Source organism: Telopea speciosissima, chromosome 8 (assembly GCF_018873765.1).
Source record: "Telopea speciosissima isolate NSW1024214 ecotype Mountain lineage chromosome 8, Tspe_v1, whole genome shotgun sequence".
Taxonomy (NCBI): domain Eukaryota; kingdom Viridiplantae; phylum Streptophyta; class Magnoliopsida; order Proteales; family Proteaceae; genus Telopea; species Telopea speciosissima.
This window is the reverse complement of record NC_057923.1, coordinates 45662060-45682721: the sequence shown is the minus strand read 5'-3', so window position 1 is coordinate 45682721 and position 20662 is coordinate 45662060. Positions and strand designations below refer to the sequence as shown.

The 20662-nt window shown below is 42.0% G+C and overlaps 1 protein-coding gene across 1 annotated transcript in view; it reads left to right on the top strand.

The window, feature by feature from the left end:
* LOC122672703 (elongation factor Ts, mitochondrial) overlaps positions 1-1316 on the top strand; it is a 39539-nt gene extending 38223 nt beyond the window's left edge. The window contains exons 7-8 of the mRNA XM_043870173.1: positions 57-145; positions 937-1316. Coding sequence (XP_043726108.1) covers positions 57-145; positions 937-982 — 135 coding nt within the window. The 3' untranslated portion in view covers positions 983-1316. The remainder of the gene's footprint in view (positions 1-56; positions 146-936) is intronic.
* Positions 1317-20662: the final 19346 nt, after the last annotated feature.

Here is a 20662-nt window from a genome sequence, read left to right as displayed (position 1 = left end):
AAACATAAGGCTTTATACGGTGAAATTTGATTGATGACTTCTTCGTATCTCTGCAGTCACTGCTAAGTGATCTTTCTAAGAAAGTAGGGTCGCCCGTGAAGATCGGCAATTTTTTCAGAATGGAAGTTGGAGAAGGAATTCTGAGGTATATTCTCTTTTCTCACTCCTTTGTTTCGTTTTAAATGGTTTAATATTTAATGAAGTCTTAATTTTATGATGCACGTTTATAGACCTGTAAGTTTTTCTTTGCATTGCTGGGGTACGATTACATCCATGTTGCTAGGAAGACCACAATTTTTTGCACTAACTACCCTTTATCTGCATGTGCGTAGTTTATTTACAATTAGTTCTTTATATACCTTGTAAGACATGCTTATTCTAGAACCCTGTACCACATGGCATATTTTTGAATCCCATTTATTAATGGTGATCCATGTAGTTGGGCCGTAAACTGTTGTTACTGCTTTGTATTTACCATGAACTAACCTATGACTTTTCCCCTTGGTTTTTTCAATGGTCTCTATTGTTCAAACAGAGATGAAATTGAATTTTTTTTTTGAACATTTCTTAAAGCATATAACAACAAATGACTAATTTAGATCGGTCTAAACATTAGCACTTGGCTAGATGATGAGTGGAAAGTGCAACATGTACATTGAATTTGATGTTAACTGAGGTTTCACATTGCAGTTATAGCCACAATGTAGGCAAGAGTTCCCAAGTAGAAACCAGTAACCCTAAATAAAATTTGTGTGTTATTTTGATTGTTATTGAGGTGCCACGTGGTAGTTATAGCAGAATGTAGGCAAGTGTTCCCATGTAGGGTGTGTAGGAAACCAGCGCCCTATATAAAATCTGTGCATGTGCTCGTGTTTACCTGCTTGTGTTCATAGAAATTTCAAATATTTCATCTCTGAAGGTTATGAAAATCTGCAGGCTAGAGACATCCAGTGCATCCGAAGTTGTGGCTCAAGCAGTTTAAATTGACATTCTATGCTCCTCAATTTGAAGAAAATTTTCATTAAGTGAGAGTTACTTGTATTTTGGCAATTATGGTGATTATTTCTGGTTCATGTGAGAGCTTTCGTCATTGTCAGGATACAATGTTCAATTTTCGTATTCTGTCCCATTTTCTTCCCTTTCTTTTGGTTTCTCTTTCATAAGATAAGAGCAGTGGCAGCAAAAACCAATTGCTTTGGTTTGTTTACCTAATCAGGCAAGGGCTTACAACAATTTTTTTTTGTCATGTAGATCTCTCCTTTGCATTCTGCAATGTTTGACTTGATATATGTTCTATCATTAAGCATTTGTATTCTCATCTTTGGTGTCTTGGTGCAAATGCATTTCTGGTCTTGGTATTGGCAGGGACCAGTCCTGAGTTGACTCGCTGATGCCTTTTAGAATCCAGTTGGAACAGGTCTCTCTACGCTTGATTTAAACACCACAATTTTAGGTGAAGGTTCGAACTCGTATTTTGACACCAAATGCTGGGGAGATTTGTAGCTCTGATTTATCCTGAAATCGGAGCTCTCAAATTAATGTTTTAATACTCGGTGAGTTAACTTGGAGGTTGATTGTTCGCCTGGTCAACTTGGTTGTGACTCGTTTCCATGGATCAGTTTTTTATTACATGGTGGTTGAATGAGGGGTTTGGAAAACTGAGGCCAATCTGCATAGAAGGTAGTCGGAAATTTATCGTCCCCAGTATTGGGGGCAGTCAAGTTCCCATTGTGCGATTGGGGCACCACCCATGTGTGCACAGTGGCCCCACCCTGCATACATGGGTGGTGCCCAACCGCACGATGGAACTTGACTGCCCCCAGTACTGGGGGCGATAAGAATCCAAGGTAGTCAGGTTGAACGAGTTCAATCGGATAAAACCATAGAAACTAAACCCTCTTTTTCATCTGCCACTCATGCCCTTACCCGGATCTTTATCCCTTGCAGTTCCTTGGCCGATACAGTTCTTGCAATTCTTCTCGTTGGGGGCAGAAATTACCACCTTACCCCCTACCTGGTGGAGTCCACCCCCCTCTTATTAGAGGTACTAGGGAACTGTATGGGGCAGTGCATCACAAGAGAGAATTTTCTGGCCTTACCCTTTTCTTGCTATTGCTGGTCAATAGAGCTCTCAAAAACCAAGAAAAAGAACCATGGCCACACGGCTGTGCTTGGTTCCAGCACCATGTCCTGCAATGCGAGAGAATTAGTCCAAACTTAAACTGAGATCCTACCTGGCTGCCACTAATAGACATTGAAAGAGACCCTGGCTTCTGCTTCAAGATGGTGGCCTGTTATAACATAATCCAATTCTATCAAAACAAATTTGCTTTGGTACAATAGTCCTTCCAAAATGCTGTTAGAAGCTCTTGAGCATATCAATATTGGATAACTAAAAGTGGGCAGATAGGAGGGGAGACATTAATGTCTGTGGATACAGGAATAGGAGAGAGACAGAAAAGGAGATAAATGCAAATCAGAAATCCAATAGTGATGTTATGCCATACCATCAAATGATAAGGTAGGGGAAGACAGAATGCTAACTGGTGCTGTGTGGTTGTGTATTTGTGCCCAGACATAGCTCGGTGTGGAAAGATCATCACAACCCCTTGGAAAGGTGGCAAGGTTCAGGGGTGCAGTGGTCTTTTCGTATTGGGCTGTGTCTAGGCCTCAGGTACACACCCACACATAGCACCAGTTAGCGTTCCTTTTCCTATAGGTTTAATATTAGAGACAATGACTTGGTTTCTATGAACCTAAATTAAAAAAAAAGGTGGCCCACTACAGGAAAGAACCAATGCTGGTCTTGAGAGGACAAAAGGGGAATCAAATAACGAGAGTAAAAGAGCAGGAATCGAATTCCCAGGCAATGGATCAGATCTCACATCCAATTGTCCTCCAACCCAAATTATTTGGAAACTTAAGATAAAAAGATATGCCAAATAGATTCACGGTATTTGGGTTTCAATCTCAAATGAGTAGAACTCATAAACTCTATCATTTCTTTCAAAATTGATGGGAGTTCTTTTGATTTTATTAGACCTTTTCAGAGGATTGAGGCAGGGATGCCGTCTTAGTCCTTATGTCTTCTTACTTGCTATGGAGATCCTCTCAAGACATTTCGTATCTTATAAAGACATAGGTAACTGGCGCTGTGTGGTTGTGTACCTGCCCCCAGACATAGCTCGATGCGGAAAGATCGCCACAAACCCTTGGAAAGGTGGCAAGGTTCAGGGGTGCAGCGGTCTTTTCGTACTGAGCTGAGTCTGGGCCTCAGGTACACGCCCACACACAACACCAGTTAGCGTTCCTTTCCCTATAAGTTTAATATTAGAGACAATGACCTGGTTTCTATGAACCTAAATAAAAAAAAAAGGTGGGCCACTACAGAAAAGAACCAATGCTGGTCTTGAGAAGACAAGAGGGGATTCAAATAACGAAAGTAAAAGAGCAAGAATCGAATTCCCAGGCAATGGATCAGATCTCACAGCCACTTGTCCTGCAACACAAATTATTTGGAAACTTAAGATAAAAAGATATGCCAAATAGATTCACGGTATTTGGGTTTCAATCTCAAATGAGTAGAACTCATAAACTCTATCATTTCTTTCAAAATTGATGGGAGTTCTTTTGATTTTATTAGACCTTCCAAAGGATTGAGGCAGGGATGACCTCTTAATCCTTATGTCTTCTTACTTGCTATGGAGGTCCTCTCAAGACATTTGGTATCTTATAAAGACATAGGGATATTCAAAGGCATCAAAATTATAAGACATGCCCCAGAAATCTCTCATCTCCTTTTTGCAGATGACACTTACATTTTCTGCAGAGCCACTGAAGAAGATTTCCTAACCATTAAATCTATCTTGGAGCTTTTTCGGATCTCTCTGGTTAAAAAGTTAATTAAAACAAAGAGTGAGATTTTCTTTAGCAATAATGTGAGCGGGTACCCATCTCATGGAGGCTGAGTGGTTGTCGCAGACTCTTGGGCAGAGTTGTTTTCCCTTTTTAGTGTAGGAGAAATAAGTAAAGTTCCTTTCCCCTTCAGTGTAAGATAAAATGTGAGAAATGTGTAATGAAAACCCTAGCTGAACTTAAATGAAACTAGCGAAGTCTCATCTCTCTCTGGAGTAAGCCTATCCGTTCATTTAAACTACCTAAAACCCTACCCACGAGTGTAAGTACAAAGGATGAAAATCCATCGCACCCGATAAAAGGGGAAGTTGACTGCGAACTGAATCTCGCAGGATTCACTCTGGACTATGGTACCCTCTCACGTCACAGGAGGGTAAATGATATGAAAGGGAGTCACCACCTAGATAGGGTCTAGGACCCGTAAATATCTTCCCTAGTCAGGGGAGAAAAATGACTCATAATGGACAAGGCTCAGGTCTGCCCAAATCACTGGGTAAGTGTCAAGTTATGGACTAGGAGGGTATTAGGCACCCAATCCGCCCAGCCAAAGGATGGTCTCCTTCTATCTAGACCATTGCTATTTACTAATCTTACAAAGAAAAAACAAAAAGTAAATTCTACTCTAGGTCATTGATATTAAACTAAGTAACTAGGTATGACAAAGTGCAACCATACACCAAGTTACTACGTTATTCTACGATAGGATACCAGAGAATGATTAATTCGACATAACAAACAATTAAACTAATTAAACATGGTGAACATATAAAATTGTAATTTCCAAACCACCAGTCAAAAATCGATGTGCAACATGTCGTCAGAAAGTTTGTTCTGAGCACTTTGCAATGATGCGAGACGCAAGTGCAACCTTAGCTGGAAACTTTGTCGCAAACATGTCAAAAGTAGGCACGCTAGCCATACAATGTAAATGGGAATTGAGAGGCAATTCGCGCCACTCTCGCACCAAAGTGTAGTGTCCGATCCGAGGGACAGATGACACTAATCTATAACGTCCCCAATTTTGAAGACCCTTTAAATTTTATGAGAGTAATTTGGTCAATTTTAACACTAAATCTAGGGTTTCCAAAAAAAATCTGAAACATCAAGTGCCGAATCTCCTTGTGTCATCATTGCCAGGTGGGTGACAAAAATTAGGTGTCTAAAACAAGCTGAACAGAACTAGGGGAGTCTCATCTCTCTCCGGCGTGCAACTCTTGTACTCTATCTGCAAGCTGAACAGAACTAGGGGAGTCTTATCTTTGTGCGACTTACCCTGCATCTCAACTATTTTTGAAATATAAATGGAGGATCAAGGACATTTAGTAAATGTTCATATCAACGTGGTTAATGAAGATTCCATGCCTCTATGGCATGGAACTGGTAATTTTTAGGGATTTAGCTACTCGTCAGATTAGTTGTCTCATTTTTAATGATTTGGAGGATTATGGTTTCTCATGACGTAATTTTGAGATATATCACCAAAAAATAGTCAATAGTGAAACTGAATTTGTATTATAACCTTGGACATATCTACCTCCTATTGGATATGACCATGAAATATTAATATTCGAGAAGGTGATGAACTTGTCTGATTATATAAGTTGACATCAACACGACTACATTATAAAAGGTCGCTATCGAAATGTACCCATTTCCCCTTCTATCAGACTTTAGAAGATGATCATGGAAATTATGAAAGGATTGGAATACTTACATGGTATAGGAATAGAAATCTGCTATACAACTTTAACATTGATGGTCAAAATACAAAACATCAATTCCAGTTCTGTATGGTCTAGCTCAAATACCAATTGTTAGAAATCTTCTTTGGTTTTGTGAAACCCTAATCAATCTCCATACAATGAACTAGAACATGATTGAAAAAGAAAACGGGAGAAACGGTGTGTACCTTGCACCCACGTATGTTGGAGATGATTTAATGGAGTCGTCCATGAAGAACACGAACGAAAACCTTGATCAAGATCTTCTCCTGTTTTCTTATCTCACATGTACTTCTCAAATTCTTAGTGGGAAGAATAGAGAATGAGATCAAGTGACTGCAAGGACCCCAATTTTGTATTTATAATAAAAAACCCTAATCCTTGTCCACCCCACAATAGAAAAGATTAGTATACCCCCATTAACCTTAAAGTGGTTACAAACCGGATTTTATGCCTATGGACCCACACCAATCACTAGGGTATAATTAACTAAGCCCAATGTACTATTGGAAATATCTTACACCAAAGAGTATGGACTTAGTTTCTGGCCCAGCAAGATCTAACCTTAAGAGTATGGACTTAGCTTCTGGCCCAAAGAATATGAATTTAATTTATGGTCTAGCAAAGTCAGACCCAAAAATTGGGTGACCCAAAGAGTATTTACTTAGTTTCTGGTCCGACAAGGTTTGTGACTCCAAGGTTGGGTGACCCAAATAGTGGGAAGTGTTGCAGTCACTCTCGCGTGCATAGTGGGCAATGGGAAAGTATGCCTAAGTATTAGGCGGGCAGTCATTTCTCCGTCTTATGGTGGTTGAGTGGTTGCCGCAGACTCCTGCGCAGAGTTCTTTTTCCCTTCAATAAGTAGAGTTCTTTTCCCCTTTAGTGTAAGAGAAAGAAGTGTGAGAAACGTGCAATGAAAACCCTAGCTGGATTTAAATGAAATTAGCGGAATCTCATCTCTCTCTGGAGAAAGCCTATCCGTTCATTTAAACTACCTAAAACCCTACCTACGAGCTGAATAGAATTAGGGGAGTCTCATCTCTCTCCAGCATTTAAGTCTTGTACTTTACCTACGAGTTGAACATAACTAAGGGAGTCTCATCTCTGTGCGACGTATGCTGCATCTTAGCTATTTTCCATATACAAATGGAAGATCAAGGACATTTAGTAAATGTTCATATCAATGTGGTTAATGAAGATTCCATGTTTCTACGACATGAAACTAGTATTTCTAGGGTTTTAGCTACTAATCAAGGTTTAGCTACTAGTTAGAATAACTGTCACATGTTTAAGGATTTGAAGGATTATACTTTCTCATGGCGCAATTTTGAGATATATCACAAAAATTATTGGATAGTGAAGTTGAATTTGTATTACAACCTTGGACATATCTACCTCCCACTTAGGGGTGTCAACGGGCCGGTTCAGGCCGGTTTTGTTTTGGGCTTTTCGGTTTCGGTGTGACTTTTATACAAACCGAAACCAAACCATTAAGAAATGTTCGGTTTCGGTGCGGTTTGGTTTCGTGTCGGTTTCGGTTTATGATAACGGTTTGAATTCGATTTGGTACCGGTTTTATATAACTACTAAGATCCGATTAGTGCTTAGTAGTATAAAAGTAGGATTCAAACATGAGGAAGAAGGACAGCCTAATAACATCCAAGAAAAATAAAAAAGAAAGTTGTGACTTGTGATTCAAAACCAACCTCAACCTTCCAAGAAATGAAAAACACAGAAGGAAGAAACAAAAAAAGAAAACCGCCCAATAAATAAAGAGATGGTGAAAGCTTTCTTCTTAGATAAGAATGTCGGTTTACTGGTATTCTTTCAAACTTTCCTTGGACATCCTGATAACATTAACTAACTTTTATATAAAGCTTTGAGGCTTGATTGCTTGCACAGTTGAACTCTTGAAGCTTGAGTGTCGTTGAGTGACTAAGGACTGAGGAGTGATGTTGCTATCGCCGCTGCTGCCGTTGATCCCCTATGATCTACGGTGTCTTTTTTTTTTTGTGATTTGATCCCCTATGAGCAAACGTAATCAAATGCATAAATGACTTAAAAAAAACCATTTGCTTCGAGTGTGCGAGACGAGATCAGAAAGAGATCCAGTGAAAACTTAAAAAAGACATCAAGAGATTTAAGAATTCTCAATTGGAAAACAAAAATGCAGGTACAAGAATGAAATGTCATTTCAGAGGTGAATTCTCTAGATCTGAATCGATATCATAGATCGTTAAAGATCGTTCCATATAGAAGAACCAAAAAAAAAAAAAAAAATTTGTAAATATCGTCGGAGATATAGGGCTTCTCAAAAGTGGGTAACAAAAAGGGATAATCAGAAAGAAGTTCAAAATTTGAATCTAAAGATCCAAAAAAATTAAAACAAAAAAAGAAGTTCAAAAGAAACTCATTCCAAAAACGAAACAAAGCAGTGACACAAAAAATAGAAATGAAGAATCAGGAGTTGAGATTGGTAAAAAACAAAGAAGGGATAATCAGAACCTACCTCCGGTTGCGACTTGCGCTTGTGCCGTTGCCGGTTGCCGAATGCCGGTGCTGCCGAGTGACCTTAAGCCCTTGAGCCTTGAGGCTTGATTGCTTGAACAGTTGAACTCTTGAAGCTTGAGTGTCGTTGAGTGACTGAGGAGTGAGGAGTGAGGAAGTGAGGAGTGATGCCGCTGCCGCCACTGAGAGTCGAGAACAGAGAACTCAAGACGAGAGAGGAGAGACTGAGAGAGTGAAAGAGATTAGGGCATTTAGGGGGGAATAAGTGATTTTCGGGTCTAACGGGTCGGGTTGGGTTCGGGCCTAGTGGTTTGGGCTGGGTTCGGGCCTAACAGTTCGGGTTTGCGGTGCACCGTCGGGCTAGCCCAGACCGAACCGAACCCGATTGATCTCTGGATCCTCAAACCAAACCCAAACCGCTAAGGGATCGGTCCGGTGTGGTCCGGGCTCATTCGGGTTGGTTCGGGCCGGTTTCAGCGGGTCGGGCTGGGTATTGATACCCCTACTCCTACTGAATATGGACATGAAATGTTAATATTTGAGAATGTGATGAACTTGTAGATTATATAAGTTGACATCAACACGACTTTGTCATAAAATAACACTATCGGAATATATCCATTTTTCCTTCTATAAGACTTCAAAAGATGATTAGAAAAATTATGAAAGGATTGGAATACTTACATGGTATAACAGTAGAGGTCCATAATCTCGATCTTCTACAATCTATCGTTGTGACAGATTGTGAAAATTTTAAGTTTGTTCGACTTAAAAAATTTGATGTATAGGAGTAGAGAGCCACACAATCGAAGAAGGATTTAGTGCAAAAATCCAGCCTGTCTTTTACTTTTTTGGAAGAAATAGTTCATGGTTTGAAGGATTTATTTAGCTTCAATCACTTGCTTTGTAATTTGACATTCAAGTTCTACTAGCATCTTTTTTTTTAGCTAAGAAAATAGATAGGAGTATGTGATGCGCGTTATAGAAAAAAAGCTGCCAAATGATGAAAGTAAAATAAAATAGCCTATTGTTATAACGTTAAAAAACAAAACAAAAAACCTATCAATAGGGGGCTTCGAGCACCGATGGTAAATGTGTTAATTTTGGACCAAAACGGAAACTGGATTGGAACTAGTCCGCTTGGAACCGAAACCGACCCACCCAATAGCTTATTGGTCTAGTTCCGGATCTACCAATTAGGAACCGTTGGAACTGGAACAAATTTACATCCTAACCCCATATATTATATAATTTTTAAGACTCAAGATCATTAGAGCAAAGGTCAAACCCTTTATTTTTTAGTCTTTCAATTTTGGCTACTATCATTTGTCTCATATAATATTGTACCAAAGATTTGATTATAAATATAAAGGTCCATTTGGGAATACTAACTTAAGGACATACCACTACAAGAAAAGGTATTTTTGGCAACGGTTTTGGCAATAGTAAAATTATTTTCCTTGCTAAATATAATATATAGCAATGAGAAAAACGTAACTGTTGCCTAAATTATATATGACGACGGTAAAACTAATACTGTAGCCATATTTGATTTTTGGTGACTATCGAAATAATTCCGTTGCCGAATCTAACATACTACAACAGAAGCAAAAAATGCCGTAGCGTATGTAATTTAATTCAACAGTAGAATAAATATCGTTGTCTAAAATAAAATAGGGCAACGATATTTATGTTGCCATCACTGAAACTTGATATTTTTTTAATTTGGGCGACGGTAACGTTATTTCTATCGCAAAAAATAATTTTTCTTTGGTAGGGTGTTATTTTCTATATCCCACTCAATTATATTCCCCTTACGAAACCCTATTTCCAGTTTTCCACCCCAAGGAAATCCCTTTCTCCCTCTCCACTCCCTCGTATCTCCTCTATATCGGTTCTGGATGCAGAGCCTCCCTCATGAAATCGTACTTCCACAAAATGAGAGCCTCTTTCATATCCCCTTGGACATTGATGATATTGGTTTACTCTCTTTGGACGATAGAAACAAAGAGAGAGAGAGAGTTGCCTTTTGTTGCTGTTGAATTGAAATAGGGACCTATTTTTCAATTTCCTTCACTGGGCATTAGAGTTTGCTACACATTTGCTTGTTTGCATGTCAATCAATTTATATATATAGTATGAGAGTGGGGCAAGGCAAGGATGGAGAAAGTTGAAGAGATTGGGGGTGAGGGTAAGGCAGAGTTTCAGAGCATGGGGTTGGGCGGGAGATGAGAAAGATGGGAAGGTGTAAGTACCGTGGTCCTCGGGACAAGGGTTCCTCAGCCCTCCTATATATGGCGACAAGGGTTTGTGTGTATATATGGATATGGATAATATTGTCAATGTATAATATTGATAAATAGGGGATTGGGATCATGCATTAAAATATGCTAATATAATGTGAAGTCGCCACCTAGGGTTAGGGCCTAGGACCCATTAAGTGTAGCCCTATCGGTTGTGAACGGGATCGGGCTACGTGACTTCATATGATCTGACCAGAGGTTTGGGTAAGGGGTCAGGTTACGAGTGTGGGAAGGTGTTAGGCACCCACCTCGCCCGGCCGAAGCCGGTCTCTCTGTATTAGGTGCTACATAAGGACGAATGTTCTCTCTCTTTTATCACGGGGATGGGGGATATTATGAACTATATTCAGATGCTATGAATTGAACTAAAACATAATAAACTACATTACATATATGAAAAATATGGACTAAAATGATGGAATACGAAAGGACTACATCGAATCAACAAGAATGCAGTTATTATACCTGTATGGTTGTATTCCCCTGGCTCAGGGGAGATAGACGAATAGACTGACACCGATTCCTTTCTGGGCAGAGTAACGGCTCTTTCAAGTGATTTGGAGAGGAGTAAACAGATAGAATAATGTTTGTAATAAAAGAGTTTTGATTGTTAGGCGCACATTGGCAGGATAACAATGCCTAGGAGTAAAAGCGCTCTATACTCAGAGGGATAATCGAAGGATCTATCCGCAACCAAGAAAAACTTCACTTACTCACACTCTTATGAGAGAAGGATGAGAAATGAGGGTGAAAAGAGAGAAAAAGAGGGTAGGAATTAAGGGGGAGGGTCTCTCCACCCAAAAATTCCTTTGGAAATGTGGGAGAGGACCCTCCTATTTATAGGGAGGGACCTCCTCTCTCTCCTGGCCAGATAAGTCCTCCACGGCGCTGTGCGGGACTTTTCCTCGACGCCGTGGGTGACGTCAGCAAGCTGATGTCACACCCCCTCATGGCACCATGGAAATTCGATACACATCCCCACGATGTCGTGGGAAGGTGCCCACAGTGCCATGGGAAGGAGTCCATGGCATCGTGCGGGTGCAGTGCCATTTTTCCTTGTTTTTGGGCCTAAAATGGGCCATTTTGTGCTCAGCATGGTTCTTGGTCTTATGGGTCAGGTATCTTGGGTCTAGAAAGAAGGAGAGTGCATCGTCCATCATCCATGTCCCATTGTCATCATCGCCAATTAGGGGGTGACAAAAATCAGCGCCTACAGTATGCCCCTCTTTGGTCGAGGCCTGTGCCAATAGCCAAAGGGTAAAGACAAAAGACCGACTAATTTTGTCACCAAGAGCATGTATTGCTGATGCTTTGCTCAAAGGCGACAGAGTTTTCTAAAAATAGGCGGTTAATCATGATGAAATCTTTCGATAATCCTCAAAAGAAAAACTCGGAAGAACCAAATCTTTATCTTGTGAGCATTGCTTAATCAATTTTTGAGGGTGATAAGGCACCGCTCGACCAAAGATCTAGATAAGGTACCATTCGGCCCACAAGATCGAATATGAGGGACTTCACTGAGGATAGAATTTTGAGGGTGATAAGGCACCACTCGGCCCAAAGATCAAATTTTGAGGGTGATAAGGCACCGCTTGACCGAAAATCAAACTTTGATTGAAACATCAAGTTTGGAGGGTGATAAGGCACCACTCGACCGAAAGTCAAACTTGGATGGTTATAAGGTGCCATTCGACTGAAACCATCAATTTTGGAGGGTGATAAGGCACCACTCGATCGAAAATCAAACTTGGATGGTTGGTGATAAGGCACCACTTGACCGAAAGTCAAACTTGGATGGTTATAAGGTGCCACTCGACCGAGACCATCAAGTTTAGAGGGTGATAAGGCACCACTCGGCCGAAAGTCAAACTTGGATGGTTATAAGGTGCCACTCGATCGAAACCATCAAGTTTGGAGGGTGATAAGGCACCACTCGACCGAAAGTCAAACTTGGATGGTTATAAGGTGCCACTCAACCGAAACCATAAAGTTAGGAGGGTGATAAGGCACCACTCGACCGAAGCATTCAGTTTTGAGGGATTTCACTGGGGATTTTTTATGTTCTTTCTTCTTTTTTCTTTTCTTTTCTTCTTCTTTCTTCTTTATTTCCTTCTTTTTTTTTTTTGTCCACGGCGACGTGTGAGGGTCTGCACGACCCCGTGTATGGGTGGCACCATGCTTGCACGGCTCCGTGCCAGACTTCACGGCTCCGTGGGAAAACCTCCACGGTGACGTGGGCCGCTGTCCCACGGGATCGTGGAGATTTCCACGGCGCCGTGGGTGTGATGGAGAATTCTTATAAATAGAGGGTTCCTCCCTCATTTCTTCACTCTCATTTCTGCTGCGAAGCTCTGCTGTTTTTGATTTTTGAGTTCACTCTCTTTTTATTCACCCACATCATGTCTTTCAGCCGACGAGGATGCCAGTCTCATAGGGAGCCACTGCTCGGCACTACTGCTCACGACGCACGAGCTGCATGGTACCCCTCAGAGGCTACTTTGGTCAACACTGCCCGCCATGGTTGCCGCTCCATATGGGGCCAGGTCAGTAGTCTTACTCTTTTCCTTTCAATTTATGCATTTTATTTATATTATTAGCTTCATACCTCACAGCATAGATTTGAGGTAACATCCCTAGATTCTGCCCTAAGCACTTAATGACACGCAAATCAAAGCGAGGCCATCAGACACTATCGTAAGTGTCTTTTGGCATGCAAATCTAGGTAACACCTCTAGATACCATCCTAGGCACCTAGTGACACACAAATCAAAGCGAGGCCATCAGACACCACCCAAATGTCTTTTGGCACGTAAATCTAGGTAACACCTCTAGATACCATCTTAGGCACCTAGTGACACACAAATCAAAGCGAGGCCATCAAACACCACCCTAAGTGTCTTTTGGCATGCAAATTTAGGTAATGCCTCTAGATACCATCCTAGGCACCTAGTGGCATGCAAATTAGAGCGAGGCCACCAGACACTACCCTAAGTGTCTTTTGGCAGGCAAATCTAGGTAACACCTCTAGATACCATCTTAGGCACCTAGTGGCCCGTAAATCAAAGCGAGGCCACCAGACACTACCCTAAGTGTCTTTTGGTACGCAAATCTAGGTAATGCCTCTAGATACGATCCTAGGCACCTAGTGGCACGCAAATCAGAGCGATGCCATCAAACACTACTCTAAGTGCCTTTTGGCATGCAAATCGAGGTAACGCCTCTAGATTCATCCTAAGCACCTAGTGACACACAAATCAGAGCGAGGCCATCAGACACCACCCTAAGTGTCTTTTGGCACGTAAATTGAGGTAATGCCCCCTTTTTTATAGTCTCTCTCTCTCTCTCTCTCTCTTTTTTATTTTATTTATTTAATTGTTGTCCCAACTATTTTGGCTAACCATTTGCCTTGTTTTTCTTTGCAGGGCAGCCCCCTTCCTTCGTCCAAGAAGTATTGTGGGCTGGAGGCTATTTCAGAGTGGTACTGTACACTCTGCCCGGCGGTACAGTCATGGGTGGTTCAGACCGGGTTGGGACACATCGCCTCATCCCTAGCTTTGATAGAGAGGTAGTGGTCGAGCACCCATAAGTTTCACCTTCCCTTTGGTGAGGCGACGGTCACCCCCCTAGATTTCTACATGATTACGGGGTTACCCTTTGGAGGGGTACCTATGACACTGACTCCGGAGGAGAGGATTATAGCCTCGACGGAGCCATCAGAGTGCCTGGAGTATTACAGGTAGCAGCTGGGGATCGCCGTTACAGGGAGAGAGATCCCCGCGTCGATCCTGAGGGATACTTGGGACTAGAGGGTCGTTACAGACCAGTCGTCGTCTGACCTTCAGGATCAGCAGGCTCGATGCTTCCTCCTCTTCTTGCTGGCGGAGGTGATCTTCAGTGATATGACGGGTACGGTGACAGTCGATGCCGCATATGTTAGCTTTTTGAGCACTTTGACGTGGCCGTGGGCTACGATTGGGGCGGTTTAACGTACGCCTACTTCCTAGATATGTTGGACTATCTAGTTGTGGGGTCGCCGAACCTGATCGGATGCTGCTACGTCCTATGGGTAAGTTTTCCCAACTTTGCCTTTCTCTTTTTTCTTCTTTCTATTTCTATCTTATTTTTATTTATTTGAGCTCATTTACGACTATCTATTACAGATGTGGAGCTATGAGATCCTTTGATTCCAGGTCCCCACCGTCAGACCTGGGGATGATCCCGGGACCACCTTTCCTTGGACTATGCGATGGCGTAAGTCCCATTTGCTCAAGAGTGGTCACGATAAGGACCTTGGGTCCATTCGTGGCCTCCTGAACGAGCTGCAACCTACTGAGGTAAATCTAAACTGATTGTTTATCTTATTTTCTCTTTTCTTCTTTTTTTTTGCATTGATCTGACTTTTACTTGACAGGCTTCTCTCCGCCCTTACTTGGGGGAGATGATTTTAGAGCCGGACCTATTTGATAGGGCTTCAGCTCTCTCCACCCGCAGGGTCCTCTTCGAGGGCCCATGGGGGTTTACCTTTTACTTGGGAGAGCACTGCAGTGGTCGGAGGCTAGCTTGGTGCCCTGCCCTCCTCCTGCTCGGGTCCATCAGCCAACCTTGATGGATAGGGATGAGATCGAGCACTGGAGGGTTGGTGAGCCCACGACTGGGCTGGTGCTAGCTGAGACGGACTATACCGACTTCCTTCTCCGAGAGACAGTCTGCGTCCCCCTCACCCGCGAGGGGCCTCAGGTGAGATTTTCTCCATTTTTTCCTCTTTTCCTTAGATTGTTAAACTAGGCTTTATCTTGATTTATTTCTTTTCTTCACAGTTTCCAGGTAGCCCCATGATTCCAGGGGTCTATGGTGGTGGGAGCTCTTCTCGCGCCTCCTGAGTAGGGGAGGTGGAGTCAGGTGTTGGACCTTCTGGAGAGGTTCCAGCCCTGTAGATTGCTGGTCTAGATGATCACATTCCAGGGTATCATTCGTGGTTTATTTGCCACCACGAGCCTGAGATGGTTGAGGTCATCTTACCACCTCCTTGGGCTGCAGACACGGACCTAGGCCTCCCTCTTCCTTATGATGGGGTAAGCACATCCAACTTTCCTCACTTTATCTGTTATTTTTCAAATTCTTGACATCTTGGATGATTATCATGTTTAGGTGGATGCGAGTCGATACGCCGACATGAGGCGCATGATGGCGAGTATGGACGAGACGATCATCTCGCGTGTGGACACGGGCCATAGGATGGTAATGCTTCGTCTCTTTCCCCCCCCTCTCTCTTCGTTTTTTTTTTTTAGAGGGTTGAGCTTGACCATTGCAGGAGAGAGATTGAGAGACTGAGGCTTGCAAATGAGCAGCTGCAGCTCAACCTTATGCGGGTTGAGGTCAAGAGAGATGCCCTGATGGCGTCCCAGAGCGGAGAGGGGGAAGGCTTGGATGTTGACGATTATTCCCCTGAGTCGTGACCCCTCCTCTTTTTTTTGTTCTTTCTCTTCTTCTCTTTTTTTTTTTGGAAATATTGTTACAACTATGTACATTTACTCTCCTTTCTTTTTTTTTGTTTATATATTTTGGTATGGATACTGGTGCAATTTTTATGTACATTTTTCTTCTCTTTTTTTTTTGTACACATAAACGAATTGTTTATGAATTCATTGGATATTTTCTTCTTTGTAATGCACATAAGACTCCATCCCTTTCTTTAGAAGCACAAATTCCATTGATAAATGATTTCATTACATGAGAAAGGACAGAGAATTTGAGAAAGGACAGACAATCAAGTAAAGATAGGAACATCAAATTGATATCACTTATTTATAACACTTTTCGGATAACAGAATCACCAGTTCTTGTGAAATTCTCCATCTTAGGTTGTTCCTGCCTCGGAGATACTAAGGAAGGGATATAAAAACTGGTGTGAGTTAAACCCATGAATCTCACATAATTGTACCCAGATGTTTCTGATTTTTCTATCTCGGCCTTCATCCAAGGGCAGTTCCATTGGATTTCTTGGACATCTCTCTCCTCCAAATATTTCTTTCAGTCTTAGACCTTGTGGAATTTTGACTTTTCCTTTTTATTTGATAATGCATAGGTCGGAGGTGAGGACACGGAATTGGTGTTACCAATTTTAGTTTTTCCATCAACCACATTTAGAACACCGCCGGAGATCCATGAAGAAAATCTGTTCCGTATTTCTGAGACTAACTCATGGTATCAAACCCTTTAAATGTCTCTGCCAAAATGGTAGGAGCGATGTTGCATCCTTCTTCGATCTGTTTAACCACTTTTGCAATCATTGGAGACATACCTTTTCCCGAAGATGCTAATAAGTACCTCCCAATCATACAGAATAAGTACGCCCACTTTCTGCGATGGATCTGTCTTTCTTCTTCAAATCTATTGTTGTTGAAGATCTTCACAACTTTCAACACATCCACCTTGTTATAATTGAGAACTTGCTTTAACTCCTTCTTATTCATGGTAAAGAAATCTTTCAAATTTTTGAAAAGTTGTTCTTTCTTCATAGTTGGGAGGAACAACTTTCCTCGAGGGGGTGACATCATGCAAGCCCGGAATTCTTCAATGGTCGGAGCCAGTCAGACTTTTCCGAAGTGAAATGCATGCAATTGGGGGTTCTAGCACTTCGTCACTTCCCTTAGCAAGTCATGATGGAGCTTGAAGCAACCGATTCTTCCCAATAGTGTCAGATGGTGATCCTCTAGAAGTGTAGGCTCATCCACATTCATCTGGAGAGTCCACTGGCGCAACTGTTCGTCGAGTCCTTTCTTTGGTCCCCTTATACTACTTGCATCAAGGATTGGGTTAGCATTTTGCGACATAGAATGAATAAATCCTTTGTTAATAACCAGCTCTAGATGACTCTACTCCTAAGCTAAGTCAAGGAATGGAAGGCCAAATGGTGAGATTTACCCATATGTGTAAGGGACGCCGGCTGGTGGAATTTATGGGAGGAAACCAACACAATGCCCTCTCTTTTTTTTTTATTATATTTTTTGTTATTTTTTTTTTTGAGACCGTACCCGAATACATCGAGTTGCCTACGTATCCCTTTGGAGGAATCAGGTCGAACGTAGTTTAAATTGCTTCACATATCTCAGACAAAATACTTCTTTAGCTGGTCCATGTTGACCAATCCCCGAAGATCTTCTCCGTCAAGATCAAAGAGTTGGACCGCCTGTCCTGGCAATATGGTCTTGACTTTGTAGGGTCCACTCCAATTGGGTCGGAACTTTCCTCTTTGGTCATGAATTGGAGCTCGCTGCTCTCTAAAGACCAAATCTCCTTCTTCAATGCTTTGAGTGCGGATAAATTTATTGAATGCCCTAGCCATTCTTTGCTGATATTTCTTAAGATTGTCCATGGCCTTCATCCTTTTCTCATCCAGGAGATTGAGCTCTTCGTATCTGGCCCTTAACCATTCCCCTTCTGGAAATTGACTATCGAGTAAGACTCGAAGAGAAGGGACCTGAATTTCTATCGGCAATACAGCTTCCGTCCCATATACCAGAGAATATGGGGTAGCTCCGGTAGAGGTTCGGATGGATGATCGATATGCCCATAAGGCCAGTGGAAGTTTCTCGGCCCAGTCATTGTGTGTGTCTGCCAGCTTTTGCAATATGACCTTCATATTTTTGTTGGCTGCTTCTACCGCTCCATTAGTCTGTGGCCGGTAAGTAGTAGACTTATGCCTCTTAATGCCAAATTGGTTACAGAGTTCTTCAGCTTTTCCCCTGAAATGCAAGCCTTGATCTGAAATCAACTGCTGCGGCACACCGTATCTGCATATGAGATTCTCTTTTATGAATTTTTTCACCTTGGCGGAAGTTAAAACTGCATAAGATTGAGCCTCCACCCATTTTGTGAAATAGTCGATAGCGACTAACATGAATTGATGTCCATTTAAAGCTTTTGGAGTTATTTTACCAATTACATCAATTCCCCAGGTAGAAAATGGCGAAGGGGCATTTAATGAGCGCAACTCTGTCGGAGGAATATGAATGATGTTGGCAAATATCTGGCATTTATGATATCGCCTCACGAAGGCAGCACACTCAGCTTCCATAGTGACCCAATAGTATCCTATCCTGAGAATTTTCTTGGCCAGCATCCTTGCATTCATGTGTGGTCCACATATTCCTTGATGGATTTCTTCCATAATGATTTGAGCCTGATCCTCATCTACACATAATAGTTGGATACCATCATAAGACCTCTTATACAACAAATTTCCTTGGAGGATGAATTGAGTAGCATATTTTTGCAAATGCCTCTTCTCTTTTTCTGAAAACTCTTGGGGGTACCTCCTTTCCTTGATGTAGTCGACCACTGGAGTATACCAAGGCCTTCCATCCTTGGTGAATGCATTGACTGGCTCTCCATATGCTGGGCGGGTCCACCTTTCTATTAAGAAAGGTTGGATCTTGTCCTGGGTATCACATTCTACCATGGACGCCAAAGTGGCTAAAGCATCGGCAAACCGGTTGCTATCCCTAGGTAGATACTCAAAAGAAACTTCCTTGAAGCATTGAGTCAGTTGTTCCAGATAAATTTGGTAGGGCTTCAGCTTCTAGTCCTTAGTCTTCCACTTTCCTTATGTTTGACAGATCACAATGGAGGAATCTCCGTAAACTTTAATTTTGTCAACCCCTACAGATAGAGCCATTTCTAACCCAAGAGCACAAGCTTCATACTCTACTATGTTATTGGTACAACTAAATTCCAATCTAAAGGCCATCGGCAAGTAAAAATCCTCTGGGGTTATCAATAATACCCCTGCGCCAAATCCTTTTTTATTGGCGGCTCCATCAAAGTACAATTGTCACTCTCTAGTCGGTTCGGCTTCTATGGAGTGTAAATCTTCATCTGGGAAGAGGTCCTCTGTTGCTCAAGAATCATCCTCTGAGGGAAATGCTACTAGATGGTCAGAGATTGCCCGTCCTTTCACAAACTTTTGATTGACATAAGTTATGTCAAATTCTGAGAATAACAACAACAACCTAGCCATTCTCCCTATCAATGCTGGTTTCTCTAAGAGATACTTAATTGGATCCATTCGAGAGATCAACCTAACGGGATATGACACCATGTAGTGCCTCAGACGCTTAGTTACCCAAACCAGAGACGTGCATGTCTTCTCTACTGGAGCATAACGAGTTTCATACTCGAGGAACTTCCTGCTTACATAGTAGATTGCGTACTCTTCTCCATCCGCCTTACCAACTTGGGCCATCATGGATTCGACCGCTGTTTCTCCTACTGACAAATATAGGAGCAAAGGTTCACCGAACACTAGAGGGACCAGTATAGGAGGAGAAAGTAGATACTCTTTGATTTTCATAAAGGCATCTTGGCATTTCTCATTCCATTCTTTCGGCTCTTTCTTCCTTAGGAGTTTGAAGATAGGTTCACAAGTGGATGTCAACCGAGATATGAATCTATTGATGTATTGGATGCGGCCCAAAAAACCTCGTACCTCTTTTTTTGTCTGGGGTGGTGGCATTTCCGTGGTGGCTTTTATCTTGTCAGGGTCCACTTCTATCCCTCTTTCGCTGACAAGAAACCCCAGTAATTTTCCTGCTTTGGCCCCAAACACACACTTCTGAGGGTTCAGTCTTAGCTTGTATTCTTTGATTCTTTCAAAAAACTTTCTGAGAGCTGCAAAATGGCCTTGTCGGTCAACAGATTTGACTATCATATCATCGACATATACCTCTACTTCTTTGTGTATCATGTCGTGTAGGATAGCCGTGGCCGCTCTTTGATATGTTGCCCCAGCATTTTTCAACCCAAAAGGCATTACTTTGTAACAAAATGTGCCCCAGGGTGTGGTGAAGGCAGTTTTCTCTCTGTCCTTCGGGCACATACTAATTTGGTTATATCCTGAGAAACCATCCATGAAGGGCAATGTGGGGTAACGGAAAATCATCCTTCGGGCTGACCCTGTTTAGGTCACGGAAATCCACACACATTCTGACCTTCCCGTCTTTCTTAGGGACTAGAACAATATTGGATAACCATTGAGGGTACTGGGTTACTTGGAGAAATCCTGCATTGCATTGTTTGATGACTTCTTCCCTGATCTTTTCACTCCATTCCGACCGCATCCTTCTTAACTTCTGCTTGACTGGGCGAGTCTCCGGATATGTTGGTAGTTCATGTTGCATAATCTTTGGATCGATGCTAGGCATATCCTTGTAGGAC